The sequence below is a fragment of the Eucalyptus grandis genome, chromosome 1 (assembly GCF_016545825.1).
Source record: "Eucalyptus grandis isolate ANBG69807.140 chromosome 1, ASM1654582v1, whole genome shotgun sequence".
Taxonomy (NCBI): Eukaryota; Viridiplantae; Streptophyta; class Magnoliopsida; order Myrtales; family Myrtaceae; genus Eucalyptus; species Eucalyptus grandis.
Window position 1 is genome coordinate 34,617,569 of NC_052612.1, and position 25,042 is coordinate 34,642,610.

At 43.0% G+C, this 25,042-nt stretch overlaps 5 protein-coding genes and 1 non-coding gene across 6 annotated transcripts; 4 read left to right on the forward strand and 2 right to left on the reverse strand.

The window, feature by feature from the left end:
* The first annotated feature begins 1,470 nt into the window (after positions 1-1,470).
* Positions 1,471-4,769, forward strand: LOC104434814 (BTB/POZ domain-containing protein At5g48130). Its single transcript, XM_010047680.3, has 4 exons — positions 1,471-2,000; positions 2,113-2,182; positions 2,461-3,612; positions 3,870-4,769. Exons 1-4 carry the CDS (start codon positions 1,906-1,908, stop codon positions 4,566-4,568), a joined length of 2,016 nt encoding a protein of 671 aa, XP_010045982.2. The 5' UTR covers positions 1,471-1,905; the 3' UTR covers positions 4,569-4,769.
* Positions 4,770-4,891: 122 nt separating this feature from the next.
* LOC104434825 (thymidine kinase) lies at positions 4,892-6,995 on the reverse strand. Its single transcript, XM_010047689.3, has 4 exons — positions 6,627-6,995; positions 6,326-6,470; positions 5,500-5,621; positions 4,892-5,363 (listed from the first exon to the last, which is right to left on the reverse strand). The coding sequence occupies exons 1-4, from the start codon at positions 6,797-6,799 to the stop codon at positions 5,093-5,095; spliced, it is 711 nt and encodes a 236-aa protein (XP_010045991.2). The 5' UTR covers positions 6,800-6,995; the 3' UTR covers positions 4,892-5,092.
* Positions 6,996-7,270: 275 nt separating this feature from the next.
* On the forward strand, positions 7,271-7,351 carry TRNAL-CAG. The gene has a single exon. It is a non-coding gene; the product is annotated as a tRNA-Leu (tRNA).
* Positions 7,352-8,286: 935 nt separating this feature from the next.
* Positions 8,287-9,241, reverse strand: LOC104434835 (cytochrome b561 and DOMON domain-containing protein At5g47530). Its single transcript, XM_010047697.3, has one exon. The coding sequence runs from the start codon at positions 9,015-9,017 to the stop codon at positions 8,439-8,441; it is 579 nt and encodes a 192-aa protein (XP_010045999.1). The 5' UTR covers positions 9,018-9,241; the 3' UTR covers positions 8,287-8,438.
* Positions 9,242-12,666: 3,425 nt separating this feature from the next.
* Positions 12,667-13,254, forward strand: LOC104454657 (cytochrome b561 and DOMON domain-containing protein At5g48750-like). Its single transcript, XM_010069572.3, has one exon. The coding sequence runs from the start codon at positions 12,667-12,669 to the stop codon at positions 13,252-13,254; it is 588 nt and encodes a 195-aa protein (XP_010067874.2).
* Positions 13,255-14,649: 1,395 nt separating this feature from the next.
* LOC104454666 (cytochrome b561 and DOMON domain-containing protein At5g47530-like) lies at positions 14,650-15,225 on the forward strand. The gene has a single exon (XM_010069583.1). It carries the CDS (start codon positions 14,650-14,652, stop codon positions 15,223-15,225), a length of 576 nt encoding a protein of 191 aa, XP_010067885.1.
* Positions 15,226-25,042: the final 9,817 nt, after the last annotated feature.

Genomic DNA, 25,042 nt, shown 5'->3' on the forward strand with positions numbered 1-25,042 from the left:
AATCTTCTTGGCCCCACTCCACCTAAGCAGCTGCAATAACAAAATGCAAATAAAGAAACCTCCTTGTCCTTCCTCTCTCACGCTTTTGAATGCCCCCTTTTTTTTTGTAAACCCTAGATGCATCACCAGCCGACCCCCCTATTGGATGCATCGAGGCGAGATTCAAGCTTTGAAGGTAGTTGGTTTGTCCGGATGAAGACTTTCCTTCTTTTTATTTTCTTCCTTCTCTTCCTTTTTGTCTGGGCTGAGACTTTGAAGGGGTGTTTTCTTTTTGCAAGTCAAGACAATGTATTCCATGTTTTTATAAAGACAACCTTGCACTATCAATGTCTATCCGAGCATTGCTGCTTTGAACACGGCATGGAAAATCGGTTAACAGTGACTTTCAACGATTCCCATATGTCGCTTTAGACCGGACTGTGCCATTATGAAATCGATACATTGGCCAGGTAAAACTTGAATAGTTTATAAAAACTAATGCGAGTTGAGCCTTGCAAGAAAGCAAAAGCTTGGCGAAAATGTTATGTGAACGGAAGAAAATTAAAACCACAAAGAGCAATCGCATCGCAATCGCAATCGCAATTGCAATCGCCAATCCGAATTCTCTTGTACGTCTTAATAAAGTTTGAGTTTTTGGAACCGATTTGCGGTCTCTCTCAAAGTACAAGCACCCAGATTGCTTGCTTTGCTTGTGTTCTAATTATTAATTTCCAACTTGTTTAGAAAAAAAAGATTTTAAGGAAAAAGAAGAAAGAAATTATTGGGATTGAGATATGTTGGGCAAGAAGCAAGCAAAGGCCACTCCCTCCAATTCCAAAGCTTCCTTATTTTCAGCAGCCGTGCCGTCTTGGGTGCGCCCGGTTTCCTCCTCGTCTTCGCTTTGGAAACCTTCGCCCTTACTTCTCCTTCTACGCCTCCCTCGTACTTTGTAGTAATTTATTTACCCTCCGTAATTACCTAATTCCCCGCTTTTCCCTCTCTCCAAATACCAATGCCTTTGATTCTGGAACGACAATCTTCTCTTGTCTTCTACCAGAGAAATAGGCCTGTAACATATCCATCAAGATCGAAATGTTCTCGTGGACTTGCACAACGGCGTCAAGTTTAATAAGTACGAGCTAGGGTAGTGATTAATTGCTAAGCACCGTGGATTGGGGAAAATTGGCACCGTCAGGGCCGGTCGGGTCGATCTGGAGACTTTAGGATACACGCGAGCGGAATACCAATTGAAAAAACCTTAGATGAGACATGAAATGGGGGAGTCCTTGAGTAAACAAGTAGATCTAGGCTAAAAGTTACTCTCTCTACAAGGCAGGTAGATCGGTTATAAATAAAAAGCGAAAAAAAGTAGCTGGGTTTGCGTTGGTTCATATAGCTCCAGGCTTCGTTCGCAGATATCAAGATTTCCTATTAGGAATTGGGACTTCGGTACACTTACGCACGTGGGTTGGTTCATGAAAATCCGAGTTCGAGCGGAGGAATGACCCCCAAATACTTCAACTTCTCTGGATTCAAGAACGACTTTGAAGCCTTAAAACTTGGATTTTGGAGTTGGCTCGTGTGCATCTTCATTTGACTTTTGACTCGAACAACAAAAACAGTTTCTAGCTGCACGAGTGTGTGAAACGGGCTGATCTTTTTAAATTAAACTAAAGAAAGAAAACCATCTCTCTCTCTCTCTCTCTCTCTTCTATTCTAATTCTATTCCATTCCCCCCCTGGTTTTCTAAATTCTAGAAGGTCAGATGGTACTACACTTCGATTCCTGAGATGGGCTTTGTTCATTTTCAAGCATTTATGGACGTTGGTAAGAGGAAGTGATCTTCACTAACAACCAACCTTGGAGTTCTTGAAGCGAAAACATACTGTATTGTCGCTCTGGAAGAGCTCTCATCAGTTATGCGAGATGGAAGCTGCAAGTCCAAAAGACAATTCAGTGGCGTCAAGTCCGTTCTCTTCACCGAACATCAGCGCCCTCCTCAAGATCAAGATTCTTTCATGGTTAGCTGGTTTGTTTTGTTTTGCGGGTCTCATAATTTGCATAATATGCGTTGTAACTGGAAGACAGGATCTTCGGAAACCTGATAATTGTACCTGCTTACTCATGTTTTAGGAGCCAAGAAACAGGATTGCCTGCTTCCGTTCGTGTTCGGCTTGGTGATAGGATCCTCTGCCTGCACAAGGTAAGATGAAATTTGTTATCATCCACTTGCGTGCACTAAAATGGTTGCTTTGGTGACTTGCAAGATTGAACTCGTGTCAAACTAGCTTCTCCTGAATAGCTATCCGGTCCTGGCTTGGAATACAGTACTTCAATTTGCAGAAACGGATGAATATTTCCTATTTGAGTGTTTCGTGAACTTATTATAAGCAGAAAAATTAAGTAAGATCGAGAATTTTCTCAGTTGGAGTCATCACTTAATTGATTCTTGGTTTTTTGGCCCCTTTTTTGTACTCGCAGTTCCCTTTGTCTTCCAAGAGCGGATATTTCAACAAAAAGTTGAATGATTCAACTGAGGTTGAGCTACCGCAAGATTTTCCAGGAGGGCTGGAGACTTTTGAGAAGATCACCCTGTTCGTCTATGGTTCTTCCACTTTGGTCGACCCTTTTAATGTAGCAGCCCTGCGATCTGCCGCTGAGTTTCTTGAGATGACGGAAGAGTACTGCTCCGGCAATCTGTGTGAGAGGTTCGATTTGTATCTGAACCAAGTAGTTCTGCAAAATTGGAACGACACTTTAATTGTACTCCAGAAGTGCCAAACTTTGCTTCCGTGGGCTGAAGACCTCTTAATTGTGAGCCGCTGCATCGAATCTCTCGCTTTCATGGCTTGCATGGAGATTCTTGATCCGGAAAGGAGACATGACCGACCAGTTTTGACATTAGAGGCATTAGCTAGCTCTGCTTGGAACTGTGAAAGTGTGAAGGAATTCGTGAGCCAAGATCTCTGGGTCAAGGACCTGATTGCTCTGCCATTTGGGTTCTTCAAAAGGATTATAGGATCTCTGAGGAGGCAAGGAATGAAAGAAAAATACGTTAGCCCAATGATAGTGTTCTATGCAAATAAATGGGTAATCTCAGCGAAGACACGTCAATTTCGTCAGAACTCAGGTGAAATAGACCGTGATACAAATGTTCAGGATAAAGTCTCGACTATCTTACATGGCATTCTTGATTTACTTCCCATGAGGGAGAAGTCTAGCAGAATCATCCCCGTTGGTTTCTACTTTGCTATGCTATCCAAGACTCTAGAGCTCGATATGAGGAGCGAAATCAAATCGAAGTTGCAGGATCAGATCGCATTGCTGTTGCCACTTGCCCATGTGGACGATTTTCTCATACCAAAAAGCAGGGCTGAATCAGTCTGTTTCAGCATAGAGTTGGCTACGATGGAGAGCATTATTTCAACATACGTATCATTTGATTTGGATATGAATCATACTCCTTCTACGAGCAACTCAGTTGTTGCTGAGCTATGGGATGCGTATCTTGCTAACATAGCGCTTGACCCAAAACTGGGATCGAAAAGGTTCATGGAACTGATTGAAGCAGTACCAATTTCCTACAGGCAGAGCCACGACAACTTGTACAGAGCATTGAACACTTTCCTCCAGGTAAAATCACAGATATTCTAATCTTATTTACGGTCAATATAATTAAAATTAATTACATAAGAAAATGGAAAAACATCAGCTTGAATTCTGGTGAAGCACTGTTGATTCCTCAATTCTTGCGAATTCTTTGGCCAAAACTTCTAGCTTGTAGCCTGGCAGAAACCCATATGAAATTAGAAGTAGGATTGACTTCTTTTATCTGGATGACTAAACTTTTAACCGACAAAGTGATGAAGAAAAGCATTTCTCTTGTTCAGGCACACCCAGATGCATCCCAAGAAGAAAAGAACACAGTCTGCAAGTACCTTAGCTGCCAAAAGCTATCGCAAGAGGTGTGCATCGAGGCTGTTCAGAACGACTTGATGCCTCTCCGTTTAATTGTCCAGGCACTTTTCATTCAACAACTGAACACGCATCAAGCTTTTAAAGAATGCTCCGATTCGTTCAGGTATGCACATTGTGGGGAGTTCTCCGGAAGCCTCTCGAGCTCTAGGTGTCCATACTCCAAGAGTCAGAATCTAGGGGAGAGCCCCTATGTAGATGAAGCAGAGCCAGGCAGAAGGCCCTTGAGCGCTCTACTCCAGAAGGATCACACGATTCAAGGATTAGATATGGCAGAAAAGGAATATGAATCCACCAGCTTCAGGATTCAGACCCTCGAACAAGAGCTCATGTCTTTAAAGAGAAGCCTGCAATGGCAAAACATTTCGAAGAGAACAGAGCTTACTTCAAACAAAGTACAGAATGTCAAACCATTTGGACTGGAGAATAGATCAATGAGCAGGAGAAAGAACCCTCTCGGACAAAAGACGGGTTGCATTGGCTCTGTCACTTTTGCAACCCAAAGGAAGTACGCCAGCAGACTAATGAAAATATTCCGGCGGATAACATTGTTTGGAAGTAGGAAAACGAGGAAAAAGTCAGGTGCAACAGTTCCACGTACTATGTCATTCTAGCAAAGACTCTCAAGCAATACTGGTGAAATAAGACAAAGGTTATGAACTATGTAAAAATGCTCAATACATGCTTCTGTAGTTTTTTTCTTTTTTCTTTTTTTAAATGTATTAGCTTCTCCTTTTCTTTTATTTTTATATGTATCTGAATTGCTGTGTCGTTTAAACAATTACCACAGTTGAGGTTTCATCAGTCTTCTCCTATGATAACAGTGTTACTCAGACCATTTTGTCCACAGTAAGCCACTAATGACAACGATTGGCCATATCCTTCCAAATCAATGTTCATCCGTGTAGCCAGGCAAAATGTAGTTGCTCCAACTATATCAAATTAAATGTTCATGCCAAAAGGCACATGATTGCATACTATGATTAATTACAAATACACTGAAAGTATGATTATTACATTGGAAAGTGAGGAAAGAAACAGGAAGGACCTGGACTATGTGTTTCTTAGAGCTCACAACATGGGATTTTATAGGTAATAATCCCCATTGATGATTTACACGTTAGCAATTTACATGTGACTAAACCTCTGAAGCTGCCTCAAGAAAGAAATCGGTCCTAATTCCAGACTTCATTAAGATTTCTGCAGCATCTGCATCAGTTTGTCCATTGACATAGTGCTGACGGCAAACTGGCATGTAGATGTCCGCCCCGCCAATCAGTTCGGTCCGTGTCTCCTGTGTCTTCCTCAATGTAAAGAAGGCCTTCCCACCACAAAGTTCACATCGAGCTGTCAACTTGGTCACAGTATCAGCAAGCGGTATTACATCAAGAACAGAACCAAAGCTCCTTCTGCAATTAAGAATTTGCATTTCAGTCCAAGTTAGTACATGGTTGATTAGCAACAAAAGGAATTGAAAGCAACATGATGGAGAAATTTTGCAAGATCCAAAAGCACGGAGATGATTTGGTTATGATTGAGAAGCACCTTAAGTAATCACCATCGAGGCCTGCAACAATGACAATTTTCCCGTCCCGATCAGCAATTGTGCTGCAGAAATCATAAAGGTCTTCGAAGAACTGAGCTTCATCAATGGCAATCACATCAAGCTGCCAGCGTGGAGCAGAAAACAATGAACTTGGAACATTACTGCGCTGCTTAAATATTAATATAGTAGCAACTCCAGTTCACAAAATTACGTCACGCATCTCATGTAGATAAAGTCATTTGCCAAGCTTCACCTATTTAGTCGCATGTAAATGCTGGCTAGCGCAAATGCAGCTCTAGCACAGGCACTCCACTGACTGCCAAGAACGTAAACCCTTTACGTATGCATATCTTCTCCGCATAGATTGCTTACCAGTAAAAAGGCGAATGCTAACAGCTCCTAAAACATCAGGCTATTACCTCTCTAGTACCCATTTGCGTCCCACGATGCCTTCATCACAAGTCCATATGGTGGGTGGGGGAACATGAAAGGTTACCATGAGCAATAGCAGATCCATAGTAAGCATTCATGTCCCCCAATCCCTTGTTACCGTAAATACCTAGGAAATGACCCAAGTGACAAGCTCCGAAATACTAATCAGAAACATACTCTACGTTTGTCCATCAAGAGATTAAAAAACATGAAAGAGATTGGTTTAACTGTCTTCAACCGTTCACCGCCCACTGGCAAACACCAGAAGCAACGGCCGTTTGACTTGAGTTACGCTTTACTAAGTACACAGATGACGTACCACTTCTGTCTTTATATGAAGATACTGGATTTTTTTCCAGCTAAAAGACAATTCGTATCGGTCTCCCGACTCACCTTCTCATAGGCATCGTCTCCGAATTCCTGTCTAAACGACGACAGATCCGACAAAACCCAGCAGGGGAACTTCATTCCATCATGGGTCACCACCGAATCGGTCGCATATCTCGTGTCCTTGCTCGACTTTATTATAGCCACATTCCTACACGCAACGGCATAAAATTCAGTCGAACGATGCTCACGGGCACATAAGATTAGACCAACAAAGATGACCAAGACCACCAGATCAGGACGGCGCGAGCCTAGCTCGAGCTCCAGCTCGGCCGCGCGACGCCCAGGCCGACGAATCGTGGACTACCTGCCGCCGGTGAGCTCGGACTTGACGCGGCGGAGGAGGGCGGTGGTCTTGCCGGCGAACATGGGCCCCACGATGACGTGGATCTCGCCGTCGGCGCGGCCGGGCACCTGGGCCGGAGCGGGCCCAGGTACGGCGGCGGAGGGGCGAGGGGTCGAGGGGCGGACGGAGGCCATGTGGGGGGAGCGCGAAAGAATGCAACTTTGACTTGCGAAAACAGGGAAGAGGAAAGCGGGTGGGGCCAGCGGGGGTAGGCGAGCATGCCATGGCGGGGGTCCAAGTTTGCGGGGACGTTAAATAGAGAGGAAGAGAGAGGAGGGGAGGAAAGGTTGAATTTTTGGGATTTGGAACGCGAATGGTTTAAACGAAGCGATGGAGGGAACGGCGGGAGAAGACCGGCGTTGGCTTTTTCGCCCCTTTTGCGTGCTGGGGCGAGGAAGGGAAGGCCTGAGGATTTGGTGGTTTCCGTGACCGCCACTACAAAATTTCAAATTGGTAAAAAGTCAGGACGTTGATGTTTTCTTGCGAGAGATGGAACTCCTAAAGGCGGCTGAGACGAAACCTGTCCCTCTGATCATTTCCATCTATCTCCTGAGCCGAGATCTGAAAAAATACTAAATATAATGAATCTACAACTCTCACCAAAGGTCAAGATGGCCGAGTTGGTCTAAGGCGCCAGTTTCAGGTACTGGTCCGAAAGGGCATGGGTTCGAATCCCATTCTTGACATTCCCTTTTTTTTCTTTTTTTTCCTTTCCTTTTTTCCTCATTTTTTTGCACAATTTGGAACATGTTTTTGATGCTCGTTATGAACATAAGTCTAACGAAAAATATTTTTGGGCCATCGAGACAAATTTTAGGATCATTTGTTACACAAGTTTTTTCCTTTTTGAGTTATCAGTCCCATAGAGAAATGTATAGGATTTTTAGTGGGATTATCCAAGATGGAAAATTAGGATAGAGTAGAGTGAAAAATATTTCCTAAAAATTAATCACTTGCATCATTTATAAAGATAATATGAATGATAGAAAAATATATTATCATTTACGAGAATGTTTAGACATAAATTTTTCTTGATAACAAAAATATTTTTAGTGATAAAATATTTTTTAGGGTTAATATCATGGAAAATTTCAAATTGATACACTTGTGGCAAAAAAACTTTAAATTTGTATACTTGTGATAAATTTATTTTAGGATATTTTTTCACCACCAAAAACCTTAAATCGGTAAATTTTTGGATAAACTTATCATTCATTCATTATTTTCTATAAAGTTTTACTGTCAAATTACTAAGTTAGACAATATATAACAATTAATGAGTATATCAATTTGGGATTTCACTCTCCATTTATTATAGATAAATCAATTTGAGATTTTACTATTCATTTATCACAAATATAACAAATTTGTGGTATTTTGTGATATTAAATGGAAACTAACAAGGGTGAATTTATCGATCTTTTAAGTTAAAAAATTAGTTTATGATAAATTTGTAATTGATGTACTAATTTAGGATTTTCATGGTGTTAACCTATATTTTTATTGGTTAATTGTTTCAAGTAACAAATTATTATCTTTAAGAAAATATTTTTCAAGTTATTCATTTTACATTAAACAAGGGAGTCTAAATTTGCAGTAATTTCTCCATCGTGAATGTCTCTGGCAGGAGCAAACCACAAGATTCATTAAAAAAAAAGGCACCAAATAGAAGCACAACACAGTAGAGCCAACACGAAACGCCAGAAAGAAAAGAAAACACCACATTCACCCGCCCAAACACAACCATGCCATGCCATGCTCTCTCTCTCCCTCTCACTTGGAGACGAAGTCGATCGTCCCCATGGACTTCACGTTATCCCCCGACGTCGCGTGCGCCTGCGGCACCCCGCCCACCACCGAGTCCCCCGCCTGCCACACCTGGTTCACCCCGCCCGCCGTCCCGTTCCCCAGCGGCCCCACCACCGCGAATATCGCCATCTGCCCGCCCTCGTACTCCGCCGTCACGTTCGACACCCCGAAGCTCAGCTCCTTCTCCGCCATCGACGGGCTGTAGCTGTCCACCGGCGTCGTGTAGGCCCGCATCGTCCCGTCCGAGTTCTGGAGCGCCACGATGGCCTGCGACCCCGCCATGCCCGTCCCCGTCGGGTTGATGGCCCACGCGATCCACCCGGAGGGCGACTGGGTGGCCCGGTACGCCACGTGGAGGCTGTCGCTGGCGGCGTCGTAGGTCCAGTGCAGGTGGGCGCCGAGGACCGGGAGGTCGGTGCACGAGGCGAAGGCCCGGTCGCTCGAGAAGGTGTGGTTCGCGCAGGTGCCGGCCTGGGACGAGGCCATGCGGAGAGAACAGAGGACGATGCAGAGGGCGAAAAGGACGGGTCCTGGGCCGGCCATTTGCTGGGTGGAAGGCGTTCGATGAATGGTGGAGTTAGAACTCCAGGTCTTGCTTTGTCCCGACGGGGTTCTTGAAGTGGTCAGAGTGGGTGGGATTCCTCGCGAGCAATGCAGAGGGTGTCCAGAAACCGCTCTCTTCAGAAGTATCAACGTAAAAAACTCGAGCTTTCGCAGTCGAGAGGAGCTCACACTTCTCAAGTGTCAATCGACGGTCAAAAGGGTGCGAGTGTGATCAGGAACTGGACCGATCGGGTGTCTTTATAGGGTCGGATGTGGTGAGAAAGAGCGATGTTTTAAGTCAAGGGTTGGTCACTGGCTCACGTTATTTTAGCTTTCGTGCGGATCGCGCGACGGGAATGTCGTGCTAAAACTGTCCGTCATCGAGTGTGCGTGTGCCTGTGCGATTTTTCCTATTTCCTTAATCTGATCTGCTGCTGCTGCTGCTGCTGCTGCTGCTCTAAAATAAGTGCGCCTTTCTTCTGGTTCCGACCTAATAACGTGAGAGTTTCACAGCGGGAGAAAGGAAGGCCTGGTCTAACCTACAAATGAGTGAACTACTGAGGAAACTTGCGCGAGATGAACTAGAAATCCATCTAGAAGTGCGGAGCTTCCTCTACTTCTTCGCGGCATTTAGCAGTTAAGATATGCTGCGTTCGATCGATTGCTTGTCCTTTTGCGGATCGGATGTCGGAGGAAGCATAGGTAGCAAGTGTTGAGAAACGGTGACTAAGCAAAGGCTACGTGGCTGACCTTGTATGGGGTGGGTAGATGAAATGAGGAAGATGGAGAAGAACGGAGTTAGGTGGTGCTTCCTTTTTTTTAATGTGCGAGTGCGCGCGCGCGTGTTGCCAAGGTAAACTCCAAGGATGTGATCGACATTGTTTGTGGATCCATGCAGAAGGCGTTTCCCGTTCACTAGCGAGGTCAGTTTTCCGTGGCCATATGTGATTTTTATGAAAAAGTAGAAGGAAAGATTTTACGATTTGGCGTTTTTCTTGTATTGAAGTAAAATCTCCGAACCAATCCACGAACAGATCGTTCGATTGATAATCGCGCCCCCGTCATTCCACGCGATGTAAAATGCTAAAAGAACAAGCTCTTTCGAAGTGGTAAGAGGGATCATCTAGAAATTTTTCTTCCTCACGAAGAATTGAAGTGGCTAATGTTCTTACCATTCACCTACTATTTGGACTATCACCAAGAGTTTATTTGTTTCATGGAAAACATTTTCTAATGTAACATTTTTCTTATTTTTCGACATTTGATTCGTTTAGGAAAATGATTCAACAAAAAACATTTTCCTAATTAACGAAAAAATTTTCCTACTAAAGCTTAAATTTGGGAAAATGATTTTATCTTTAAAAGAACTGAAAAACGTTTTTCAAAATATAACTAGGTATTGATGCTTGGACTTAAAACTTTATACTTGAGAATGGAAACCCCAACGTCTTACATGGAAACCTAACATTGGTTCCCCAATCTCGGTGTTTAGGACTAGGTTTCCAACGGCCGGGTCTAGGCACGCATGCCCAGATCCATCAAGGCTAGGCTTGAAACACTAGTGCCAATGCCTAATGCCCCGACACCCAAGCCTAGGCCCATAAAGGTGATGCTTGGGTTCCCTGAGGCTCAAGTTTTGGCCCTTGAGGCCCCGATGTGTGGGTCCTTGGTGCTCGGGTTCGGGTCCTTGATTAATGAAACGTTTGTTATTATAAAAACTTTAAAACAATTGAATTTTAATTAAATTATTTTAGAAAAATCAATTACAATATTTTTTTATTATATATATTTTTCTTTTTATTTTCACTTCTTCCTTGGCAAGTTGCCAACCATAAAAGAGCTTGAGCCTCACCAAATCTGGCAAAGTTGACCTTGCCCAAGATTGGTGAGCTTGAGCCTTGTTGAAATCTGGTGAGCTCAACGAGGCTAGTCGGCTCATTTAAGGCTAATTCTCTGTTCAAGCTCATTGTCTTCCACGCGAAACCCTTCGCTTCCTCTATTGTTGTGTGCCTCATTCAAGCTCAAGTGGATCATTGACTTGCGAGACCTCAAGCTCACCGACCTCTAGCAAGGACTCATGCCCACCGGCTTTGGGCGAGCTTGACCTTGCCAAATCTAATGAGGTGGAGCTTCACCCACAATTGGCTTGGTTCGGCTTGACTTGTTGGAATTTGGCAAACTTGAGCCTCGTCGGCCTAGGGTGAGTCTGCCCCTTACGAGCCGACTGGGGATGAATTGCCAAAGGAAGGACACATGGATGGTAGCAAGGAAGCAAAGGAGCGATTGAAGGAGAAAGAAAAAGGAAAAACAAGATAAGAGAAGAATAAAAATAATTAAAGAACCGAATTTTCAAGCAATTTTTTCCTGTAAAAATAGACTCTCCACACTAAACAGCTGAAAATGTTTTCTAATTGATTTATACAAAAAAGTAAAAGGAAAGATTTTACCATTCGCTGTTTTTTGTATTGAGATAAAATCTTCGAACCAATTTGCTATCAAATCAATCGATCGATAATCGTACCCCTATCGTACTGCGTGATGTAAAATGCTTAAAGAACGTGCTCTCTCAAAGTGGAAAGAAGGATCGTCTGAAATTTTTCTTCCTATGAAGGATTGAAATGGTTAATGATCTTACAATTCACCTTCTATTTGGACTTTTACTAAGATGGTGAATAAGAATCAACGCGATGAATCGGTCGCTCGCGATCACGTATAGATTTTTTATTTATTTATTATTGGTTCTATTATAATCAACGGATCAATCACCACGTCAGGGTCGGCGATTTTGTCTAATAGTCGGCGAGCTACCTAAACATCGGGAGGGCGTTCTGATTTTCTACGTTTTCTGCGACAATTGCGTCGTCTTTGGACAGCTGCGAAAAAGTTGGGAGGGTCGGGGACTGAAGTGGTCAAAGGATCGAATCGAGCAGAAGGAAAAATCGAGCCCCCCCTTGGGCGACACGTGTCCATCACGAAACTGCATGCGAAAATTACTAGAGCCCCACTCGAAAAGGCTACGTCAAAATATACGCAATCGAGATAGTAGAAAATTTCATTTAAATGCACGCATTAGATGGTATTACACTTATCAGCCTGCAAAGTTTCCTAATTTTCGCCAACAATGCTTCTTATAAAAATCCCAAATTACTTGTCTCCATGTTACGTTTGCAACATCACATTATTTATCATTTTCTCTGCCGTCAGATTTCCACGTGTTTTTCTTTTTTTCCTCCCGTTGAACTGATCAATCTCGTAACTATGACATAAAAAAAACCATCATTGAATTAGACAAAAACGAGTGTGAAGACTTTCTCAGTTGCGTCCAGCTTTCAATATTATAATCTCACCCCCTCGACAGCGAACCTTGAAAATTCTACCCGTCGGTCTGTTTAAGAAACAATCGTGTTGTAATTTCGTCAAACGAACCGCAAACACGACCGAGTCTCTTCAACCTCGACTTCTTCTAGGTTTCGCTGTCGCATTTCAGGCTTATCCCATCATGTATATAAGGAGTACATTCGCTCTTCCGTTTCGCTTCATACAAGCTCGACAACAAGCAGTAGCTTTTGAGAAACTCCTCACTGATCTCAAGCTTCTGTAGCTTTCATCGTTCGCCAGTTTCAGCCGAGCTTCATCGCCCACGTTCACCATGCACAAGGCAGTGCTGCCCTTTGCTTTGTTCGTCCTGATCACCTTGTTTGCTCCGTCTTTAGCTAGTCACGCCTGCGAGAACCACACCTTCTCCAACAACAGGACTTACGCCAGATGCGTCGACCTCCCGGTCCTGAACTCGTCCCTCCACTGGAACTACAACCGCTCCTCGTACACGCTCGACATGGCGTTCCGGCATGTCGGCACGACGCACTCGAGGTGGGTTGCCTGGGCGATTAACCCCTCGGGCCAGCAAATGATCGGCTCACAGGCTCTCGTCGCCTATCAGAGCAACAACAACGGCTCTATGCGCGTGTACACGTCGCCGGTCGATTCGTACGCCACCTCATTGCAGGAGGGGAGATTGAAGTACCGGGTTTCGAGGCTGTCGGCGACGTTCGAGAAGGAGAGCGAGATGACGATATTCGCGGCGGTTCACCTGACCAGCGACATGGGGACGATCAACCAAGTATGGCAAGAAGGTCCCCTCAATGGGAAAGGCGACGGGCCGAGCATGCATGCAACGAGTGGAGATCACATCAAATCAATCGGAACTCTCAATCTTGTCACTGGCGTAACATCTTGAATATTGGAGAGATTATACATTGTAATAAACTATTTATAGTGTGTCGAGCTTAATATTGTATTGCTTGATACTTCAAATAAAAATAAAACATAACGAAATAACAGGGATGATATCTAAGCATAGTATGGCAAAAATGTTTGTTGTGTATTTGCGATAGATTATATATTTACACGTCAATGGAAAAGTTTTTCATAGGATTTCCAACTCAGAACTTCTGCAGAAAAATTTCATGACACGCCCATCTTTTAAGAAAAAAAAAGGGGAAAACGTCACAAATAGTCCCTAAACTTCTACTTAATGTGTAATCTTGTCCCTAGACTTTTAATTTGTTCAATTTGGTCATTGAATTATCGATAAATGTCTAATCTAGTCTTTGACTATTTGAAGATTGACCAATTTCTGTCCTTCTGTTAGTTAAAGTTAACGGAATTGGCTTACATGGCTTTTAGTCTCTTAAATATAAAATAAAAAGGACATGTGGAATATCCACATGGAAATTACCTTTAAAGCAGGTCAAATTGTGGTCACCATCCAAAAAACAGATATAGAACCACTTATTCTTTCTGCTTTTGTAATGAGTGCTCTCATCTCCAGCTGACCCCTAATTTGTTTTCATTTTTAAAGATATATATTGACTCATAATTCTAGTAATCCAACCTAGTTCCACGTCATCAATTAATACTCCACGTCATCACTTAACAGTTTGAACAAACGAAAGGACTAGATGGAACATTTGTTAATAATTCAGGAACCAAATTGAGCAAATTGAAAGCTCAGGGATGAAATTGAACATTAGATAAAAGTTCAGGGACTGTGACATTTTCCCAAAAAAAATTGTTATCTCCATATAAGGTACCACATAATAGACAAAATCGCAATTTAAATAGCCAAGATAATTGTCAACCCTTTCAAGATTGGATGAAACCTCTCACATCTTACTCTCATTTAATTGACTTTCCTTAATTAATTTGCACATTCAAACGTGGACTTTCCAAATCGTCTCCATCGTTTCCACAGGCGTTCAATCTTGCATTTTTCTTCGTCGGAAAGCTAAAAGGCTGAGAACCCAAATTGGAATCACTGCATATTGTTAATACATTCGCGGAAATTTACCTAAAGGGCAGGATATATCCACGTACGTGTATCTGTATAGAAAGCAAGGAAATCTGGAATGTGGATCATATTATGGAAATAACACAGAGTCGTGTGGCCCAATTAACTCGGATGATATTCACGTTGATTAACTAGCTATATATGTATGTACGTTCGGTGCATACTAATTATGACACAATCGGTCGACAGTGATGGCATCTTCTGATACTTGAGCTGTATAAATCGAAGTACCCTTTGGTCATAATCTCTCGAATTCGATCCCAGCTCGAATGAGCATTCATCATGAACAAGCCACTGCAGCTCGCGGTCTTTGCCTCGATTCTGATCTCTCTATGCTGTTCGTCTCGTGCTCAGACCTGCCAGAACTACAAGTTCTCGAACCAAAACACCTACGCGAAATGCGTCGATCTCCCGGTCCTGAACTCGTTCCTCCACTGGAACTACACCGCGTCGTCGTTCCAGCTCGACCTGGCGTTCAGGCATGTGGGAGCGACGGCTTCCGAGTGGGTCGCTTGGGCCATCAACCCATTGGGACTCAAAATGTTAGGGTCTCAGGCCCTCGTTGCCTACCAAAGACCGGACGGAACGTTCTACGCTTACGCGTCGCCAATTGACGGCTATGACACGGCGCTGCCGGAGGGGAGATTGAGCTTCAGCTTCTCCAAGCTGTCGGGGACGTTCGAGAAAGGCGAGATGACGATATTCGCGTCGCTTCAGCTGACGGGCGACTTGGTAACGATCAACCAGGTGTGGCAAAATGGCCCCTTGAAAGGTGGTACACCGGCTATTCATGCTTCGAGCGTGGATCATCTCACGTCGTTTGGGACTCTGAACCTTGTCACCGGCGCTGCAATTTAGTTAAATTCGTCTTGACTTAGGCGATGGCTTTAATATAGTTTACTTATGTACTCGAGACTTGGTGACGATCAACCAGGTGTGGCAAAATGGCCCCTTGAAAGGTGGTACACCGGCTATTCATGCTTCGAGCGTGGATCATCTCACGTCGTTTGGGACTCTGAACCTTGTCACCGGTGCTGCAATTTAGTTAAATTCGTCTGGACTTAGGCGATGGCTTTAATGTAGTTTACTTATGTACTCGTATCTTTAGAATTTGTAGAAATGGTTGAAACAATTACGTGTTATGAATAAATGAGTACTGGCATAGATACCCGTGGAATGCACGGAATTTATATCATTTTTTTTTCCTTTTATTTGATTATTTGACAAATTCCAAGAAATGTCCTTTTATGTTTCGTCTTTTATTGACAATTTTATGATAAGTCATGTATTAATAACTTGAATAACTTTTTAGAAATAATCTCACTAAAATAAAAGCAAAATCTATATATTTGGGAAAAAAAAACCATGTAATCGAGTGGAAACACTATTTCAAATGGCAAAAAAATCGATTCCGAGTCACGAAATCAATGCACCGCCATTTTTACAAGCCACGAGTTATCTAAATGGTTTATGATGCTTTAGAAGTCCTCCGAAAAAAATTTGGCCTGTTACTTTTTCTTTTCGCAAGAGTAGTGCTTTCTTGGACAAAGGCAGGGACATTCATTCCACGAAGCAAAGGACCAAATCAAAAGTTGAGAATAATAAAGCAGTGGAAAAATTATGAAATTTTATGTATATTTTAATATTATATTAATGAAGAATACATCAACCAATTAATAGACTTTATTAGATAATTATTTTAAAATAATATCTCAATTAGGATATGCATAATCAAAAAGACATATACGTGAAACACACATGCAATATATGTACAATATATGTGCAATTTTGAGAAATACAATTAATCATTAAAAATATTAAAATATCTTTAGCATAGATAATTGTCCCAGAGAAATTCCTAATTATCTCCGAATCTTGTCAAGTCTCATATTGGACTCTTTTTGCTCCATTTTTAAATGTCTAAATTTTGCTTGTGCTCGTTTATCGAATCCACTGCTCTAATGTCCAGTTGATGCTTAGGACTAACCCAATGGAGGGATGGGTTGTATAAAACTTTTTCACTTTTCATCTACGTTGAAAGAAAACCTCATGTTTTTGTGTTTGGAGTGCCTAATCTGTTGGAAGATCTTAGAATTGATTCTAATTGTAATTGATTATATTTGATATTCTGTTAATACAATAAATAGGAAATCTCCGATAGATGTATATTGTCGTATATTTCCTTTCCTAGTTTACTTTTCAGCTATACATTATAAATGTACAATGTACTAGCATACAGAGATATACAAGAAAACACTTCTTACCAAAATTCTGTCATGGTATCAGAGCTCCGTTTACTGTCCTAGCTTCCGCAACGCTTCTGAATTGCCGTTGCTTCTTTCTAATTTGTAACTGAGGATTCCTTCCTGCAGAACAGATTAGCAAAGCAATCAGGAATTCATTCTCAATATCATGACAAAAGACAAGAATGTTATGGATCTCTCAGTAGAAGATTCATCAACTCAGGATCAAACTATTTCAGCTTCTGATCCTGATGGATCGACTGGAGAAGGGCAGGTGACCAATGTCTCGCGCTCGCCCTGCTCCAAGACAGGATTCCCTGCAATCCTTACTGGCCTCCAGCCCCATGGCATCAATGGGGCCAATATCCATATGGAACCAACCCGACTGGTCAGTCGGGTCAGTCGAATGCGGGTCACAGACCCGAATTCATACTGGGTCAAGGGATGGAACCCTACCCGGTTTCACACGGACCGCCGTATCTTTTCAACGGAGGGCGGCCGGAGCTCGGAGATCCACTTTACACATCACCGGCAGATGGGCCGGAGTTGCGCCTAATCACCCAATCTCTTACTGGGACGGCGAACTACCATTCGTGGGCCCGTGATTTCTGACGAGCACTCGTTACTAAATCTAAAGAAGAATTTATCGAAGGAAAAATTCCTTACCCAATGGAAGAACGACTGCAGAGACATTGGAGGCGATGCAATCAGTTGGTGCGCACCTGGATCGGTCAATTGCTTGGCACCGGATGTCGCCGCCGGACTTCCTCCGACAGAAGATCCGAAGCAATACTGGGATAACCTGCAAGAGATGTATGGAAAGTCAGATAGGGCGAGGCTTTTCTCGTTAACACAAGCCCTAACCGAGCTAAAACAGGGGAATCTTTCGGTGACCGCCTGCTTCAACCGGTTGTCGGGCCTGTGGAACGAAATCGAAGCGGCCGAAGACAAATTGGAAGGGCCGGAGGCCACTCTCCGACAGTATCACGCGATTAAGGAAAAGGAGAAAGCCACGAGATTTTTACTTACCTTGAACGACTCCTACGCCGTGTTCCAATCGCAAGTTCTTGCGATGGATCCCCAACCACCGCTCGGCCGGATCTTCCAGTTGGCCGTGCAGGAAGAAAATCAGAGGACTGCTGCAACGGATCACGCTCGCGTCGGAGAAGGGACAGGTTTCGCTCCCTTCCCTTCTGGATTTGTCTAGACAGAAACCCTAGCCGGGACCGGAGGAGAATCGAGAGGACGAGGGGGAGGTTTCGCGGCCATGGCTTCGCGAAATGATCATAGGGTTTTTAGGTCTTCTGGAATGGACGGCTGGGATCGCGGCGTGAGATCCGACTGGCCGAGGAGATCTGCCGGATCGAACGGCTGGGATTCTAGGGCGCCATCGGATGGCTGGGATTCTCGCGCGCCATCGGACGTCTGGGATCATCGCGTGCAATCGGACGCTCGGCATTTTGCCACGTCAGCACCAGTGTATAAATCTTCGTCCGTTGCACGAAATGCACCGATACCAGGGAAGGTCAGTATGCAAAATTCAAAATTTAAAAATAAATATTGTGAATATTGCAAACGTCCACACCACACTATAGATACATGTTGGAAATTACATGGGAGACCCAACAATAAAAAGGAGTCTTCTGTATACCAAGTCTCTACACAAAAGAGTGGTGGAACATCCCAACAGAGTATAACTCAAGAACAATATGAAAATATTGTGCAAGCTTTGAGCCAACTCAAGACCGGTGACACTAGTGCAGGATTCTCAGGTACTTTTCTCCATGAAAGGAATTCATTGTCTGTTGATGAAAGGAATTCATTGTCTGTTGATGCATGGATTATCGATTCAGGCGCTAGTGACCACATAGTCTGTAATGAATCCCTATTTTCCCAAATCCATCAAAATCTACAGTCTCCGGTTACGATACGTCTTCCAAATGAGAACATTACACATGTTACTAAAATCGGTACCGTACATCTTGGTCAGAACTTTGTTCTTAAAAATGTCCTATACATTCCAGATTTTGAGTTCAATCTTCTTTCTGTTGCAAAAGTATGTAGGGACAATTCCTGTAAAGTCATATTCAATTCCGAAAATTGTGTCTTTCAGGACCCTTCGACTGGCAAAGTGATGGGCTTGGGTAATGAGGCGCAAGGACTCTATTTTTGGACCAATTCTCCAGAAGATTTAGAATTATTGAATAAAGGCATTTATTGTAACACGATCAGTTATAATAAAAATATTCTTTTGCATCAACGATTGGGCCACAGTACTAAATTTCCTCATCCAAAGTGCTCAATTTGTCCTTTAGCTAAACAAACTCGAGCATCTTTTCCAGTTAGTACATCTCGAGCCAAAAATCTTTTTTCTTTGCTTCACATGGACATCTGGGGACCTTATCATACTCCTCATCGTGATGGGTCTCGTTATTTTCTTACCATTGTTGATGACTATAGTCGTGCCACTTGGTTATATCTTATGCAGTCAAAGAACCAAACATTTACTCATTTATCAAACTTTCTTTCCTTAATTAGGAATCAATTTGATAAATCTGTACATCGGATTCGTACAGATAATGGGCGAGAATTTTTTTCTTCTGATTGCACAACTTTGCTATCTACTCATGGAATTCTCCATGAAAGTTCTTGTACCTATACTCCATAGCAAAATGGAGTTGTTGAGAGAAAACATAGACATCTCTTAGAGGTAGCTCGTGCACTCAAATATCAAGCCTCCATCCCTGAAGAATTTTGGGGAGATTGTGTGGTCACAGCTGCCTATCTGATTAATCGCATGCCAAGTCGAATTCTTCATGGTAAATCTCATTTTGAGATGCTTTACAAGCAACAACCAGATAATAGCCATCTAAGAGTTTTTGGTTGTTTATGTTATACAACAAATGTGGGTCCTCGAGATAAAATGAGTCCCCGTGCAACACGATGTGTCTTTATGGGATACCCTTATCTTCAAAAGGGTTATCGTGTCATGGAATTTTCTACAGGGCATTTCTTTACCAACAGAGATATTATTTTCCATGAAGAAACTTTTCCTTTCAAAGACAAGCTATTTTCATCACAAGCCACTTTATCAGAAGACAATCGGTTTCTCCTATCTGATGAAGACTTGTCATTAGCACCGGGTTTTCTTCTGATGCCTCAACCCTCAATGGTACCAGCACCGGTGGAATTTTCCCATCCAGAGACGGAATTACAAGCTCCATCTGAGGCAGCTCCTCTCTCAGAGGACACAACAGAAGTGGCTGCTGACTTATCTGTGGCTCCTGCACATTTGGTTGACCAACCTCGTCGTTCTGAAAGACGAAGTCATCCCCCTACGTGGACGAAAGATTATATCTGTTCTACTGCCAGCTCTTCAGGTACACATTATCCTGTTTCCTCATATGTTTCCTTCAAACAGTTATCAGCAGATCATATGTGCTGTATGAGTCGAATTTCCGAAGAGCATGAGCCATCTTCATTCAATGAGGCAACAAAAGATCCCAAGTGGCGGCATGCCATGGAGTTCGAACTTACTGCCCTCATGGAGAATCATACTTGGGATGTTGTTCCCTTGCCACCGGATCGAAAACCGATCGGATGTAAATGGGTTTACAAGATCAAGTTCAAATCAAATGGTTTTATAGAACGCTACAAGGCTCGGTTGGTAGCCAAAGGCTTTACACAAAGAGAAGGTTTTGATTACCACGAGACGTTTTCTCCAGTCGCGAAGGAAGTTACCGTTCGGTCTTTTTTATCCATTGCAGCAATACGCAATTGGCCCTTACATCAGATGGATGTAAACAATGCTTTTCTTCATGGTGATTTGGATGAAGAAATCTACATGGACCTTCCTCAAGGATTACGCAGACAGGGGGAGTATCGGGTATGTCGTCTTCGCAAATCCTTGTATGGATTAAAACAGGCATCTAGACAATGGTATGCCAAGTTTATTGCTGCATTAACCTCTGCAGGTTTCCAACATTCTAAGCATGATTATGCTTTATTTACATGAAATGTGGGAAAATCATCAATTTATTTGTTGATATATGTTGATGACATTTTGATTATGGGAAATAATGATTCTCATGTTGCGAGATTCAAGAAATATTTACATTCCACTTTTCACATCAAGGATTTGGGACCTCCCAAATATTTTCTTGGCATTGAAATTGCCAGGTCTGACAAAGGAATTTCTCTCAGTCAGAGAAAATTTGTCTTGGAAATCATTTCAAGGTTATTAGGTTGCAAGCCGCAGTAATTCCTATTGAACAATGCCAAGTTGACAACACATGAGTATGATCTCAATTCATCTTCATCAAATAATGATTCATTGCTTAGGGATCCATCAAGATATCAGCGACTTGTTGGAAAGTTGATATATCTTACCATGATGAGACCTGATATATGTTATGCCGTACAAATACTTAGTCAATTCATGCATATGCCAAAAGAGTCACATATGAATGCAGCTTTAAAAGTTGTAAGATACTTGAAGGGATGCCCAGGGCTCGGTATATTTTTATCTCGCGAGTGTGATATGGGGATGACAGCATTTTGTGACACTGATTACGCAACTTGCCCGATGACTAGGCGATCTATCACTGGTTTTTGTATTAAGTTAGGAAAATCATTGATTTCATGGAAGACAAAGAAGCAATCTACTATATCATTGTCATCAGCCGAGTCAGAATATCGAGCCATGGCGAAAACAACTTGTGAAATAGTCTGAATACGAGGACTTCTATCAGATTTGGGAATACAAGTCAGTGGACCAAGTAAGTTGTTCTATGATAATGATGCTGCACTTAAGTTAGCAGCAAATCCAGTTTTTCATGAAAGAACGAAATACATAGAGGTTGATTGTCACTTCACTCGAGACAAGATCAAAGAGGGAGTTCTCATAGAAAAAGGCATTGGAACAGTGGATCAACCTGCAGATATTTTCACTAAGCCACTATGCCAAAGACAACACAAGTTTCTATTGAGCAAGCTAGGTGTCCTCGACATATATAGGCCACCAGCTTGAGGGGGAGTGTTGGAAGATCTTAGAATTGATTCTAATTGTAATTGATTCTATTTGATATTCTGTTAATACAGTAAATAGGAAATCTCCGATAGATGTATATTGTCGTATATTTCCTTTCCTAGTTTACTTTTCAGCTATACATTATAAATGTACAATGTACTAGCATACAGAGATATACAAGAAAACACTTCTTACCAAAATTCTGTCATAATCACATATGCCGACTTTTGCCATTTATTTATCATATACGGGAGATATAAATTATCAGGTCCAATCTTGGACTCTTTTACTCCATTTTCAATTAATTGACTTTACTTGTACTTGTTAATTGAATATACTGTTCTAATGTCTTAAAACTGATGGGATGGAGGAGCGATATAATACCTTTATACGAATAGATGATCAGATGAAGACACAAACTCGAATACTCCTCCACATCAACGAGTATAACATCTGACTAATTCATACTCATACAAGGAAATCAGCCATGGCAAATGTCTTCCTCACATGGTGTCAATGTCATCCTCATATACATCATAATAATTTGTCATTTCTCATGCAATTAATAATTACATTCACTTCACATATACTCTCCTCTTCTCATCATGTCATCATTGATGGAGGAAATTGTCTAAGAAGTTCTAAACCTATTGCACTCTTATTAATTAAGTCATAAATATTTTCACTTTTTGTCAATTGAGTTAATTTGGCTAATTTTGACTGGAATTTGCTGATGTGGACATTAGCTATCCTACATTGCACAATTGACCATGACATGAACAACTTTAAACAAAAATTTCACATTTTTTGAATTTATAATATTTTTTAATTATAATTATTATTTTCCTTCTTTTTTTGTATGTATGTGTTAGCGACCCTTGCTAGCCATGAAGGACTCGCCCATATTGGGCGAGTGCCGCCACACCCATGGCCCACGAGGGCTCGAAAACCCTCGCTTGTAGCCGATAAGGTCGCAATAGCCCTCGGCAAGGTGGCCCTCCCCCTGTCTAGGTGAGTCCTTTGTGGTTGGCGATGGTCACCTTGCCGGCATAGGAAAAAAGGAAAATATAAATAAAAATTGAAAAATATTTAAAAATTATCCACCTTAGGTTGGCCGTGTCACATAGCACAACTGCTTTCCACATTATAATTTCCAGCAAAAATTGTTTGAATAGATTCAATTAGCAAAAAGTGAAAAATGTATATCGAGCATAGATATGAAAAGGAGGGATAAGTACACTAATGGTGCCATAAGTTGTGTACGGCGCTCACTTTGGTGCCAAAAGTTTCCGTCGGATCACTTAAGTGCCAAAAATTTGAAAACGCTCACTTTGGTGCCAACTCCGATGAAATTGGCCGGAAATCCGACGTGGCCTTTTTTATTAATTTTTGACGCCGACGTGGCTCGTCGGAGAGCTGAGTCAAGATCCAAACACCAAAACGATGCCGTTTGGTGTCTCCCCCAATTCAAAACCCTAATCTCCGGCCGTCGCCGTCCTCGACGGTCCTCGCGCCGGCGGCCACGGCTTCGACCCCCGACCTCGACCCCAACCGCGACGATGGCCACTCAACGGCAGCGGCTCCGACCTCGACCCCGACCCCGACCTCGACGATGGCCACTCGGCGGCCGTAGCTCCGACCTCGACCTCGACCCCGACCGCGACGATGGCCACTCGACGGCTGCGGCTCAAACCCCGACCCCGACCCGACGATGGCCACTGACGGTCATAGCTTCGACCCCGACCTCGACCCCGACCTCGATGATGGCCACTCGCGGCCGCAGCTTCAACCCCGACGACGGCCACGGCTTCAACCTCGCCGAAACCCTAATTTCTTCCCCATGTGAGCTAAACGGCGTCGTTTCCATGAAGCCATCCACGTAGGGACGGCAAAACGACGTCATTTAAAGGCTTATCAATTTTTTTTTTTTTTTTTTTTTAAATCATTTTGGCCGGAATCTTTCGCCGGAGGCCGGAATCTTTCGCCGGTGGCACCAAAGTGAGCGTTTTTCCTCGATTTGGCACTTAAGTGATCCGACAGAAACTTTTGGCACCAAAGTGAGCGCCGTACACAACTTTTGGCACCGTTAGTGTACTTATCCCTGAAAAGGAAAAAGGAAGAAAATCTGGAATACGGATCATTTTAAGGAAATTACACAATTGTGTGGCTCGGTTGTGTATACATCTATATACAGATATATGCATGCAAATCAAGCACGTTATGGGAAGGGAAAAAGAAGAAAATCATGAATGCAGATCATATTATGGAAATAACACGAAGTCGTGTGGCTTAGTTGTGTATAACCGGCATAATCATCTTTAAAAGTTTTGCAACTGAATTGACAAAAGTGCAATAGTTTGAGAATTTTTTGATATAATCTTTCCATTATTGATGTAATAAAGGACTTTAGTCAGAGAATCGGGTTAGAAAGGCCCCGCATGGTAATGTTTCTGTTCCCTGAACAAAACAAAAAAGTGTTTCTGTTCCTCGGAATCGGTTTTTGAACAAAAGAACGCGTTTGGTAACATTTGTTCTGGGAATAAAAAATGAATAGAAACACATTTGGTAAATTTTATTCTTTTTTGTTTCTTTTAATTTTTTATATTTTTATTTTATTTTCCATTTTTTCCTTTCTTTTTTATTTTTTTTTCTTTCGGCCGGTAGCCTCGCCCGGCCACGGTGAGGCTCGCCGGCCCCCGGCGAGGCTTGGCCTCGCTAGATCTGGGCAAGCTTGAGCCTCGCCGGATCTGGGCGAGGCTCGGCGTCGCCGGGCGCAGCGAGGCCGAGCCTCGCCGCCCGCTGTCGGAGCCGAGCACTCGCGCCCCGAAGCCGCAGCCTTGACGCCGTCCCGATCTCACCACGCCATTCGCGACGCCGTCCGCCACGAGGCCCGTGTCGCCCGTGTCGATCCCGGCCTCTAGTGCCGCGCCATCGCCGCACCGTCCTTCGGAGCCCCTCGCCGGAACCCTAGCCGAAGATCTCCCCTCGAGTGAGGCCGAGCCTCGCCTTGGCCGGGCGAGCTCGGCTCGCCGGGCGCGGGCGAGGCTCGGCCTCGCCTGGGGCCGGCGACGCTCCGGCGAGGTCGCCGACCCTCAGGGCGTCGCGGCCCTCGACGGCCGGCCACGACCCTCAAGGGCGTCGCCGGCGGAAGAAAAAAAAGAAAAAAAAGAAGAAGAAAAGAGAAGAGAGAGAAGAAGAGAAGCGTTTCTTTTTGGCTTTGAAGAAGTGTTTCTTTTCTCCAAAACAACTTTTTGTGTTTCTTTTTTTGTTCCAATTTTGTTCTAAACAAAAAAAAAAAAGAACAAACGCAACCAAACGCGTTTCTATTCTTTTTTTTTGTTTCCTGGGAACAAAAAAAGTACAAAAGTGTTCCAGAAACATTTTTTTGGAGCATTTCCATGCA